Source organism: Jaculus jaculus, chromosome 6 (genome assembly GCF_020740685.1).
Source record: "Jaculus jaculus isolate mJacJac1 chromosome 6, mJacJac1.mat.Y.cur, whole genome shotgun sequence".
NCBI lineage: Eukaryota > Metazoa > Chordata > Mammalia > Rodentia > Dipodidae > Jaculus > Jaculus jaculus.
Genome location: NC_059107.1, coordinates 108,862,837 through 108,875,833, shown reverse-complemented (window position 1 = coordinate 108,875,833; position 12,997 = coordinate 108,862,837). Strand labels below are relative to the sequence as shown.

The window sequence follows — 12,997 nt, the reverse complement described above, 5'->3', positions numbered from 1 at the left end:
AATAGATTTATCTATGTGGTTCCACTATCAAAATTATACAAAGCAGTTAGTTAAGGGGATCTTAAGAAAAGCATAGCCCACATGCATCTCAGAGTTTTCCATTCATCTTTCAATTATTTTCACATGATTAGCATTAAAAACACAACCAAATACACACATGACCCTCAACCCCCTACACAAAACTGGTCTTTGTTCATTCTCAGATGATAAGACGTCCCAAGAATGACAAGAGTTGGGAACCATTCCCCCATAGCCATTTCTTCAACCTTCCATCAACAGCTTTTCATTTCTTGAGCTACTTTTCCAAAGAGGTAATGCTGAGATCAGTCAGAAAGGCTCTCTGAGAAGACCAGTTTGGATTTCTGGGTCTGTTCCAGTCGATTCAAGATGAATTGGCTTGTATCAATGAAGCGCTCAACGCAGTTTACAAAACAGGCCTCAGCCCGACTGTCCAATTTTGGCCCAGGCTTGTCCATGCACTTCTCCAGGAGGGGTTAGAACAGGATTATCTAGGTAAATCCCAGGAAGTTCAGAAATAACAGATTCACAGACTCCTGCTACCCAAAGTAAACTGCCTGTACTGGGGACTCTGATTATTCTTTGGTGACCAGCACTAACCACTTTCCATCGCAAGTGCCTGAAAAGTGCTGGGTGGGACTGCATGGTAAGTGTGACTCTCCTGTCCTCTGTACCAATTGTCCCCGAGAAGTGGTCACCCGTGCCCCTTCTGGTTCGGCCTAGGGAACGTAAGAAAGAAACCAGAGCGCCACCAGGTCCACCTTCTCCCAATCCTCCGACGTCCTAGAGTCTAGTCTTGTGGGGCAAGGACATAAAGTGGCCACTATGTCCAGATCCCAACCCCAGGATCCTCACCCAGCAAAGTTCTGTCATCTGTTGCACCAGCTGCTGGAAGCACTGCTTCTGCATCTCCATCTCAATGAAATGCTGCAGCTGGGGATCCACAGAGCCCAAGCCCACCGCAGAGGATGACGAGGAGGAATCCATCCGGCGCGTCCACGCGTGCCGAGAGGAGCGCCGAACCTACTCACCGACCTTCATGTAAAAGTCTAATTTTTTAATAAAATCTTCATATGTAGGAAAATAAATTGAGATATTCTGTCTCAAAGAAATAAGGTAACAGTTATAGAAGAAGGTACCTGACTTTATCCTCTGGCCTCTGCATGCATATGGACAGGGCATGAGCATCTAAATACACACATATAGATATGTCACATGTATACACCACACATACTGCACACACACACAAAGATGAAAAGATTGGGAGTTTCATATTCTTTACTCTGCTTTTCAAAACTCCAGTATGACTTGGCACTGTTTTTTGAATGAACTGGTTAACCAGTGAGCCTCTTTCATCTACCTGCCAACTCACCCATTCAGAGCTGGGGCTATAGGTATATATGACCACATCTGGCTTTTTACATGACTGTCCAAGATCAAACCCAGGTCCTCATGCTTGCACAGCAAGCCCTCTTACCCACTAAGCCATGTCCTCAACCCCTGAATAGTAAGTAATATTTTAACGTTCTCCAGCTAATACCGATAGCTACTAACCATGATGGTATTCCTTTAAACCTAAGAAAACCTCTCCTATTTTAAACAGCAAAACTTCATATCTAATTATTCTATCTTGCTTATAACTTTAATCCAATTAGGAAATAAAAATTTCCCTTCCTACTGTATAAAATCCACATTGATAAATTTCTTATTTTTACATTTTATTTATGTACTTGCAAGCAGAGGGGGGGAGGAGACACAGTAGGACCTCCTGCCAGACACATGTGACCTCTTTATGTGCCTAGCTTTACATGGATACTGGAGAATCAAACTCAGGCGATTAGGCTTTGCAAGCAAGCACCTTTAAGCATGAGCAATCTCTCCAGCCCCACACTGAGAAATTTCTATGCATTAGAGTTATAAAGTTATCTTTGTGGGAAGCACAAACTTAAACACCAGATGAATGGAAATCTATTGGAAAGACCCAGTACCAGGGCAAAAAATATAGTCACTACTTTCTTGATGAGTTTATTGAATGTTTTTTCCTGTGTAGCTACTATCTCTGAGTACGAGTCAAATAATAAATCCTTAGATTGCATGAATTTGGACTGGACCAGCCAGCCACCAAGAATGACAGGCCTTTAAAAAGGTAAGTTTTATGCAGTCAAATAAAGTTATAGTCTATTAGACTGCCAAGCAAAACTCTGTGAAAGACAGATAATGCGAGAAGTGTGCCCTCCAATATCCAATCTCAAGACCATGAAGAAAGTTCTCTATTAAGAAAGGTCTAATGTGACCAAGTCAGAGAGAGAGAGAGAGACAGACAGACAGACAGACAAACAGACAGACAGAGCATTTATATAGTGCTCATTATGTACAAAGCACTCAATTTGAAAGAAGCATCCATAATTCAATATATAAAGTCCTTTATTGTTTAAGATCAATGGTTTGAACCTCAATCAAGAGCAAAAAGGGGCCAGGCATGGTGGCACACTCCTTTAATCCCAGCACTTGGGAGGCAGAGATAGGAGTACTGTCATGAGTTCAAGGCCACCCTGAGACTACATAGTGAATTCCAGGTCAACCTGAGCTTGAGACCCAACCTCAGAAAACCAAAAAGAAAAAAAAAAAGGCAGTAGGTTTGCACTGGAGGATGCAGGTATAGTTGGTCAGCCAGTGCTGTTGGGTTTCTTAAATTAAGTGAGTATTTACAGTATCAATAAATTGCACATTCTGGGTGGTCTTCCAGGGCATTTTCAAAGAAGGCATAGCAGAAGTACCACAGTTAATTTATGATTATGCAGACTATGAGTCATGCAACCACTATCAACACTATATACTTAGTAAGCACATAGACATAAAGTGTGCAAATCTCCAGCAGCATAAAGCCAGATTTACTTGTAGCAGAAAAACTGCAACTGGAAAACAAATCAAGACATGAATTTTTAAAATTGGATTTTGTTCTGAGTATAATTCAAGATATTAAGCATAAAATATAAAGAGCAAAAGGAGTCAGACTACTGCCACATAAGTCATGATCATGAAAAACAGGACTGATAAACCAAATAGAGCTTGATGTTACCATGGCTACTCACTGGAAAAGGTTCAGATCATGAAAACAACAGCAACTTTAGTAAGGTGCTGAACACCTGTTCTAAGGCAACATTTCTACACAGCAAGGACACTCACTAGTGCAGAGTTAACAACAAGATATATGTGTGTGTGTGTGTGTGTGTGTGTGTGTGTGTGTGTGTGTGTTACAAAAATTGAGTAACTACTGTGTGTAGTATACATGATACAGGCACATATATGTGCCCTCATGTGCTTGCCTGTGGTAGGGGCTGAGCAGAACACTGGGTGTCCCACTCCACTACTCTTCTGCCCATTCTTATTTAAGTCAATGTCTCTTACTGATACAGGAACTGTTTCTCATGAGCCCAAGTGATTCCCTGGTGTCTGCTTCCCTTTGCAAGACTGGAGTTACAGGAGAAGGTGGCCATGCCCAGTGGTTTATGTGAGATCTGGAGATCTAAACTCAGGCAGTTTCAGAACCCCTCAGGCCCTCACACCCCTGCAGGAAGTGCACTTACCCAGTGAGCTATCTCTCCAGCCCTGAGATGGACAACTATTAAGACAAATCATTTCTATCCCCTATCTCCCAGAGAAGAAAAATCAGTATTCTTTCATAAAGCCTCTTCCGTCATTTCTTTAAATCTCTTCATCTCATTTTCAGCATTTTAAATATATCCCTCTTTACATTTTTCTTCAATTCAAAGAAGTTAAAGACTTTCATTGAGTTCCCCCCCATGGTAGAGAATTGGCCTCATCACACTTCCCTTAACTCTCCTGACTTAATCATGATGACTGACATTCAAATTTTAAAATATTTGCAATAATATTTCTACTTAAGTATGTGGCTTAAAAACATGACCTCATCCTCCAACTGGAGAGAAAGAAAAAGGAAAAAGGGAAGGAAGGAAAAAAGAAGAGATTAGAAACAACACAGGAATGAAAGGGTTTGGGAGAGTGCTGGGAAGGAATAGTGGGGGAAGAATCACATAAAACTAATGGCAACACGAATCAATACCATTCCTCCTGGATAGCATGCTACAAGATATAACCCTCAATAAGGCGAAGAAGGATGGGTTGGACAGAAGTGCTCTGGAGAATGTGGAGAAAGCTTAACCCTAAGGGCTCTAGGTGATAAATTCCAGGACTATAATTGGGTTACTAGCATCCCAAAACAATGCAGCAAATTGCCAAAGCACTTGGTTACTTGCCAGAGCTAAAAGAAAGACCCTATTGCTGAAGACACCACAGCCTGCAGCTATAGAAAGACCACACTGGAAATGAGAGAAAAGTCAGTACCCTGCTGGCTAGTTCTCATAGTACTGGAAGGTACTATGGCAGTTGCTGGGGGATAAAGGTCACCAACAGTGTGACTAAGCAAGAGATCCTGCAAACTATGAAATCAACCAGCTGGGCAAGAAATATACACTGTGCAATAATGACACATAGCCTATGCTGCTAACCAAATGTTCTCTAACTGGACATGAGGCCTGCTTAGTGGGACAGAACTCATACCTGATACTAGGAACCAAGTCAGAATCCCCATAGGTAGGAAATTCATAGACTCCAGAGAGAACCTCCACTGCTCTTTGGCTAAAGAAGAGTGAGTCTACACATGAAAAAAAATCTCTAAATAGCTATGCTTATCCCCTTTAAACCAAACTGCTCTCCCTCTTGGTTGGAAAACATGTTTTGTTTTACAAATGGTAGAGAACAGTAGGGAGATCCATGATCCATCAATATGACAAGAAAAGATAGCCAACTGCCTATACCATGAGATATTTCACCTCTACTATATCTGCTGGAGCCCACAGGAAGAAGAAGCAGTGACAAGAGTTCCTGCTCTCAATGCTAGCCTGACAACCAGCTCGAATGAGATGGTACAGATATTGTGGTCACTCAAAACTTATCAAAGAATAAATCCAGGGCTGGAGGGTTGGCTTGGTGGTTAAAGGCACTTGCCTGTAAAGCCAAAAGACCCAGATCCGATTCCCCAGGACCCACGTAAGCCAGGTGCACAAGGTGGCGCATGCATCTGGAATTCATTTGTAGTGTCTGGAGGCCTTTTCAGGCCCATTCTTTCTTTCTCTCTCACTTTCTTCTTTCTCTCAAATTAATAAATATTCTTTTTTGTAAAGCAGATATCCAGAGACTACAGAGAACTCAACACTAAATCAGAGTTCTTATATACCCTCCAAGGCTTAAAGAACATTGCAGCAGAAGGGGCAGAAAGACTCTAAGAACCACAGCATGGATATATAGCTGCTTGCTGAGGGACAAGCCCCCCAAGGTTTCCTGACCATCACTATTGAACCTCCAGATTCTGGCTTGCAGAAATCCCAGGAGTGTGATTTTCCCTTTTCTTCTCTATCTGATCCACTTCATCACAGGCTCAAACAAGCTCAGCAGTCTAGGATCTTCAACTTAGGTAATGTACTGACTTGTCAACTACAAGCTTTTAAGAAGCCAACAGAATAGTGGATCAACTACAGCTAAAATTATTCCTGCCTTAGCAGAGTCCTACTAGTGCCTCAGAGGTCAGAAATAGAAATGCTCAGAATTTGAGAAAGCAGTTAAAACTAGGGAGACCCAAGACTCATGTAGGAGATAGGAAGAAAAGAGAGTCCAATGCTCAGTATTGAATGAAACATCTCTATAACATCCACCAGGACTCAGGGGACATTGTGGAGGAGGAGTTAGAAAAACTACCTGTGCTGCTCTCACTGCTGGCAAGAAAAGCTTCATCATGGAGATGGTAGTAGAAACTGAGGAGATGTCAAAACTTATCAAACTACTGAAAATAAGAGGATATGGAGAGCTCAACAGCAAATGAGACTTTCCTGTCTCATCTTCCCAGGCTCAGCAAACATTGCAAAAGAAGGGGTAGAAAGAATGTAGGAGTCATAGGGTGGGAAGAATTACAACTGGACACTGTCCTCTGAACATGAACTGAGTGTTGTACTCATGACCTCACAGTAGATGTTGTTACTTCCACAAGGCCTATACAACATTGAGCCCATCGACATTTTGACATAAAGGATGAAGGATAAAAAGTGAATGAGATATCAAACCAGAAGAAGGACTGCTTGGAATGGGGTGGGGAATGGGAGAACATAAAAGGGTAATGTGAAAAGAATATGATCAAATTACAGTATGCTTGTGTACTAAGTTCTCAATTAAAAAGTAGAAAAGGAAGAAACAATGCCAATATATATTTGCTCTGTGGCTTAAGTATATTAAAGTACCCACTTCAAATATGATGGAATCAAAACTGTTTCCATTTATATATGCAGACACTGAGACTTGGCAAGGTAAGGTAATCTGTCCACACAGAAAGGGTAGCTCTGAACCTCCTTCTCTGTATCCATCCCACTGACGCTTGTTCTTCCCACAGAAAAGAAAACAGAAAGAATCTGTACTTGCCAAGTTGTAGATGGGAAAACTGTGGCATTAACTGGTCAAACGGCCTTCATACAAGGCACAGAATGAGGAAAAAGAGAGCCTAAGAAACTTTGCTATGTTCAACTCACTGGTGTCACCTCAATGAGCACCCTGAATCCATGATAGAACACAATTTCTTAGAATAGAATTTTTTTTAAAGCATGGATAAGATTACTGGCTGAGGCTTTCAGAACTCCACAGTTAATACCAATAACTCCACTGAGGAGAGCCCTTAGTGGAATAGGATGCTGGAAAGAGGATGTAAGAGTATAATCTTTTAGAGCTGGAGAGATTACTTAGTGGTTAAGGCACTTGCCTGCAAAGCAAAAGGACCCAGGTTTGATTCTCCAGGACCCACATAAGCCAGATTACACAAGGTGGCACTTGCATCTGGGGTGCATTTGCAGCAGCTGGAGGCCCTGGACCAAACTCTCACTCCCTCCATCTTTCTCTCTCTTAAATAAATAAATAAATAATATTTTTAGAGAGTATAACCTTTTAAAAGAAATAACATTTAATTTTAAAAAATGGAGGCTGGAGAGATGGCTCAGCAGTTAAGGCACCTGCCTGCAAGCCAAAGGACCCAGGTTTTATTCCACATAAGCCAGATGTTGAAAGTGGCAATTGCATCTGGAGTTTGTTTGAAATGGCTGGAGGCCCTGGTGTGCCCATTCTCCCTATCTTCCTCTGTGTCTGTCTGTCTTCCCCCCCCCTCTCTCTCTCAAATAAGTAAATATTTTAAAGTAATTTTAAAGATGAGCTTTGCAATACATTTTCCAATCAGGAACAGATTGGTTCTGTGGTCAAAGAGTCCAATGTGCTTTATCATGTAGCCTGCTCCTAACATTCCAAAAGGAGCACTAACTAGTGTGTTGTACACTCCAAAAGTTCTATGAGGAACTACCGTGTATACATGACATGAGTTTATGAGGTACTAGGGTGTTGTATGCTCCATGAATCCTATGAGACACTAGTGAATTGTGCATTCCTTGAGTTCTATAAGACACTAGTGTGCTGTACACTCTATGAGTTCTATGAGACTCTATATGAGTTATATGAGACATGAGCGTGATGTATACTCCATGAGCTCTATGAGGGACTATTATGTTGTATGATCCCTGAGTTTTATGACTATAATGTGTTATATGCACCATGAGTTCTATGAAGTACTAGTGTTGCACATTCCGTGAGTTCTATGAGACACTAGTGTGTTGTGGACTCCATGAGTTCTGAGACACTAGTGTGTTGTACACCTCATGAGTTCTATGAGACACTGGTGTGTTGTACACCCCATGAGTTCTATGAGACACTGGTGTATTTTACATTCTGTGAGTTCCATGAGGTATTAGGGTGTTGTGCATTCTGTGAATTCCATGAGGTATTAGGGTGTTGTGTATTCTGTGAGTTCTATGAGGTTATGTGTTCTGTGAGTTCTATGAAGTATCAGCATGTTATGTGTTCTGTGAGTTCTAGGAGGTATTAGTGTGTTCTGTGTTCTGTGAGTTCTATGAGGCATTAGAGTGTCATGTGTTCTGTGAGTTCGATGAAGTATCAGTGTGTTATGCGTTCTGTAAGTTCTATGAGGCATTACAGTGTTATGTGTTCTGTGAGTTCTATGAGGTATCAGTGTGTTATGCATTGTGAGTCCTATGAAGTACCAGTATGTTATGTATTCTGTGAGTCCCATGAAGTATCAGTATGTTATGTGTTCTGTGAGTTCTATGTGGCATTAGCATGTTATGCATTCTGTGAACTCTATGAGGCATTACAGTGTTGTGCACTCTGTGAGCTCTGTGAGGCATTAGCATGTTATGTATTCTGTGAGTTCTATGAAGTATTAGTGTGTTACATCTTCTGTGAGTTCTATAAGACACTAGTGTATTATGCATTCTGTGAGATCTATTAGGTACTAGTGTGCTGTACACTCTGTGAGTTCCATGAAGCAATTGCTTCACATATTTTAACTCAGTGTTTCTCAATAAGCAGTTATTTTCCTCCAAGTCTACTTTTTTCCTTAGAATACCCATTTATGTATCTTGGATCTAGTACTGTATTATGTAGAAGTAATATGATAGAACAACCATTTGTTAATGTTTAAGAAAAACATTAATATATCTCTAATGTTAGGTTTTTAACCTCAAGTCTATTGGACTTCCAAGCTGAATTTATTGCCCTCTTCATTAAAAAGGCTTTAAATATCAAACGAATCATTAGAATCATCTCTTTCAATAACTTTATAGATAACTGATAATTATTTTTTTTGTTTTTACTCTTTTGTAGTGTTTATTTCACAGCTATTAATATTGTCCCAAACCAGATATTCATTAAATTTCTGACTGATATATAAGCAAACATATGAAATAGGGAGGAATTTATTTTAAAAAATATATAAATTCCTCCTGGGCTGCATTACCACCTTGGTAAATCATAACTTTGGGAGGACAGATATGGATCTTATTCATACAAATACCTAGATTTTTGAGTTGCTGAAATAGATGATGTGGGCCCATGACTCTTTTTTATCACTTCCTCCAAGTTTCTTGTTTTTTTTTCTTTTTTTTATTTATTTGAGAGCTACAGACACAGAGAGAAAGACAGATAGAGGGAGAGAGAGAGAATGGGCGCGCCAGGGCTTCCAGCCTCTGCAAACAAACTCCAGACACGTGCACCCCCTTGTGCATTTGGCTAATGTGGGATCTGGGGAACTGAGCCTCGAACCGGTGTCCTTAGGCTTCACAGGCAAGCGCTTAACCTCTAAGCCATCTCTCCAGTCCAAGTTTCTTATTTTGAAGCTTCTGAACCATTAGTTCATCTTTTTATGAACATAACCATTGTGCCTATTAGCCTTTCAAAGTGACGGCTTGATACTGAATTCTGGATTATTCTAGAGATAGACTAGCTAATTTCTGAGAGACTATCAATTACCTATTTGAGTTTTCTAGATTTCTCTTTATTTTGGACAAATAAAATCAATTCCTTCCCCATAGCATACCCTGCAGCAAATTACTGCTGCTTTTTTATCATCAACACCAGTATGGGATAGCCACCAGAACACCAGCCACTCAACAAACAGAAAAGTCTTCCCAGAATTTTAAAGCAGCATTTACTCTGGTCTTTATTTATTTTTTATATTTTTATTTATTTATTTGAGAGAGAGGAAGAGAGAGAATGGGTGCACAAGGGCCTCTAGCCACTGCAAACAAACTCCATATGCATTGCCACCTTGGGCATCTGGCTTACATGGGTCCTGGAAAATCAAACCTGGGTCCTTTGGCTTTGTAGGCAAGCACCTTAACCACTAGCCATCTCTCTAGCCCTAGCCTCTCTCCCTCCCTCCCTTCCTCCCCCCCCCCCCTCTCTCTTTGTTTTGTTTTGTTTTGTTTTCTAAGGTAGGGTCTCACTGTAGCTCAGGCTGACCTGGAATTCACTATGTATTCTCAGGGTGGCCTTGAATTCTTGGCGATCCTCCTACCTCTGCCTCTCAAGGGCTGGGATTAAAGGTGTGCGCCACCACACCCGGCTACCCTAGTCTCTATTTAAATATGCCTCTTACATCCTGCCTCCCTCTTTCCTGATAAACTTTTTCTTCCAGCTACTATTTAGAACAATCCATGATACTGTTTTAGTACCAATGCTTCATATGTATAGCGGGTTTTTGCTGTTGTTTTGTTTTGTTTTTTGAGGTAGGGTCTCACTCTAGCCTAAACTGGCCTGGATTTACTATGCAGTCTCAGAGCAGCCTCAAATCACAGTGATCCTCCTACCTCTTCCTCCCAAGTAGTTGCTTTTTTTTTTTTGCCATCCACAAAACACTTCAATATTATTTACTTAACCTTTTCAAAAGTCCTTATGATATAGGTATTGTGCTGCTCTTAAGAAAGAGGATATTAAAGCTCCTAGAGTTTAATTTGCTTATTCAGTCATGCACAGTAGATTGGGCAAGTTATGACTTTAACCTCACTTCTGTATACCTTAATAATGACTTTCTCCATTTTAACATCCAAGTACAGTTACTTGGCCATCATCAGAAAATTACTAACAATTAAGACCAGTGTAAGAGTGGGCCAGATGTTGAATTACTCAGTAAAAAGATTAATCAGTCAGAATGCAAGAAAGCACAACAATAAAGAAGCTGAGAAAGAAATGCCCGAGGGGTGAGCAGATTTGAATTTTGGTTCTACTGCGAGTGTTAACTAGAATAAATTACAAAGCCTTTGTAAGCTTTGGTTTTTGTTAAGAAGAATAAAGGACATACTTTTAAAAATGTTCAGAACAAAGCCTTGTTGATAGTAAGCCTCAATTGCTGCTTCAAAATATCCTCAATTTAAGCATAATAAACATTTTATAAAGTAAGTCTGTTGAAAAATAAATACAAGTCTTCAGACCCTGGTGTCTCATTCTTCATCAATTATCTCCAAGTTTCTTGGGGTAGGGCCACATAACTACCACAAGAAGATAGAAGATAGAATATAGTCAAGAAAGGGAGAAAATTTTGAAATAGTGACTGAAATGAAGGGTAAGAGAATGTGGTTTGAGTAGATCAGTCTCCCAGTAGCCATCTTTCCTAGGATATTGCATCATTCTGTTTCCTCTTAATAAAACAAAATTATATGAGATGGGGAAAATTAAAAGTAAAAGAGGTTTATTTGTCAAATAAAATGACCAGTCTCAAAGTATACTATGCTATGTTCTGTTCAGGCCTGGCCAGGGGTTCACTGGCTAGTTTCTAACGTGACAGAAGCATCATGGCATATGTGAAAGGTCACATGACAAGACAGGAAGCCAGATATCAGGGAGGGGGGGATGACTTGCTTTTTAAATAACTCAACCTTAGAGAAACTAACCATGTCCCACAAGTACTGTATCAGTCCCTTCTGAAGCAACTGCCCCCAGTGACCCAATTACCTTCCACTAGGCTCCACATCTTAAAGATCCCATCACCTCTCAGTACTGTCACAGCTTCCAATACATAAACCTTTGGAGAACACTCAAATCATATCCAAATCATAGAAGACATCATCACTATAATCTCACATGTGGACAAATGACAGAGAAAAACAGAAGCAATAACTCAGAAGACAAAACAGTAGAGAATGGATTTGGGAACTCAAAAAGAAATTTGAAATTCATTTTATTTCACTCTTTAATATTAATATAAAAAAACAAATTTGGATTAATATTTTTATTACCAAAAAATACAGGCTCATTTCAGGAAATTTAAAAAGACTTGTTACTGTATCCCATATAGCTCATTGGTGGAACATTTACTTGGCATGTACAAGGCCCTAGGTTCAGTCCCCAGTACCACCCAAAAGAAAAACAAATTAAAAATAATATATAAAAGAAAAAATAATTATACCATCCAAAGACAACTACTGTCAACATGTAGTACCTAACCTTTTGCACTGTTTATAAGAATATATGTAGAGGCATGCATATTTTGTGAATATAGGATCATGTATTAACATTGTTCTTGAAACTTAAATTTATTCTAAATCCTTGCCAGATAATTATATGCTCTTTCCCAGTATCTCTTTTTTTTTTTTTTTTTTTTTTTTTTTATTTTTCAAGGTAGGATCTCACTTTGGTCCAGGCTAACCTGGAATTAACTATGTAATCTCAGGATGGCCTCGAACTCTCAGTGATCCTCCTATCTCTGCCTACCGAATGCTGGGATTAAAGGTGTATACCACCATACCCAGCCCCAGTATCACTCTAAATGCCAGATATATTTTCATTTATATAGTTAATTTATCTAGTCTCATATGTTGTACATTTATTTTTTGTTATCATGAAGATTAAGAATACTTGTACTACAGTCTTATTATAAAGAACATTTTTATGTATAAAAATAATTTATCATAAGCAATGGCATGTATAATTTTAAGATTTTTTAAAATTTATTTTTGTTTATTTTTATTTATTTATTTGATAGTGACAGAGAGAGAAAGAGGCATATAGGGAGAGAAGAGACAGAATGGGCACGCCAGGGCCTCCACCCACTGCAAACAAACTCCAGGTGCATGCGCCCCCTTGTGCATCTGGCTAACGTGGGTCCTGGAGAACTCAGCCTCAAACCTGGGTCCTTAGACTTCACAGGCAAGTGCTTAACTGCTAAGCCATCTCCCCAGCCCAATTTTAAGATTTTTTAACATAATTTATTAATTTTTGCTCCTGAAAGGCAATTCCAGTTCACATTCTGTCCAGGATATATTTGGAAGTACTAATTTTCTCTTGTGTGTGCGTGTGCATGTTCGTGAGCATGTGTGTGTGTGAGTGTTTCTTTATTGGTGATATTTTATTTGGACAAACTCATCATAATAGCTCTAAGAACAGTAAGAATAAAACAGTGTAAGTTTTTGAGCAGTGGCAATTTTAACAGGGCCTATCACTTCGACATTCCTTGTTTTCTGATCAAGAAAACCCTTATGGGCTGGAGAGATGGCTTAGTGGTTAAGCACTTGCCTGTGAA

The 12,997-nt window shown here is 39.7% G+C and overlaps 2 protein-coding genes across 3 annotated transcripts in view; both read right to left on the bottom strand.

Moving 5' to 3' along the window:
* The window catches only part of Msrb3 (methionine sulfoxide reductase B3), a 151,044-nt gene that overhangs the window by 73,846 nt on the left and 64,201 nt on the right, over positions 1-12,997 (bottom strand). The window lies entirely within an intron of this gene.
* On the bottom strand, positions 183-1,005 carry LOC105943866 (mitochondrial import inner membrane translocase subunit Tim8 A-like). Its single transcript, XM_012948210.2, has 2 exons — positions 874-1,005; positions 183-482 (listed from the first exon to the last, which is right to left on the bottom strand). Exons 1-2 carry the CDS (start codon positions 1,003-1,005, stop codon positions 324-326), a joined length of 291 nt encoding a protein of 96 aa, XP_012803664.2. The 3' UTR covers positions 183-323.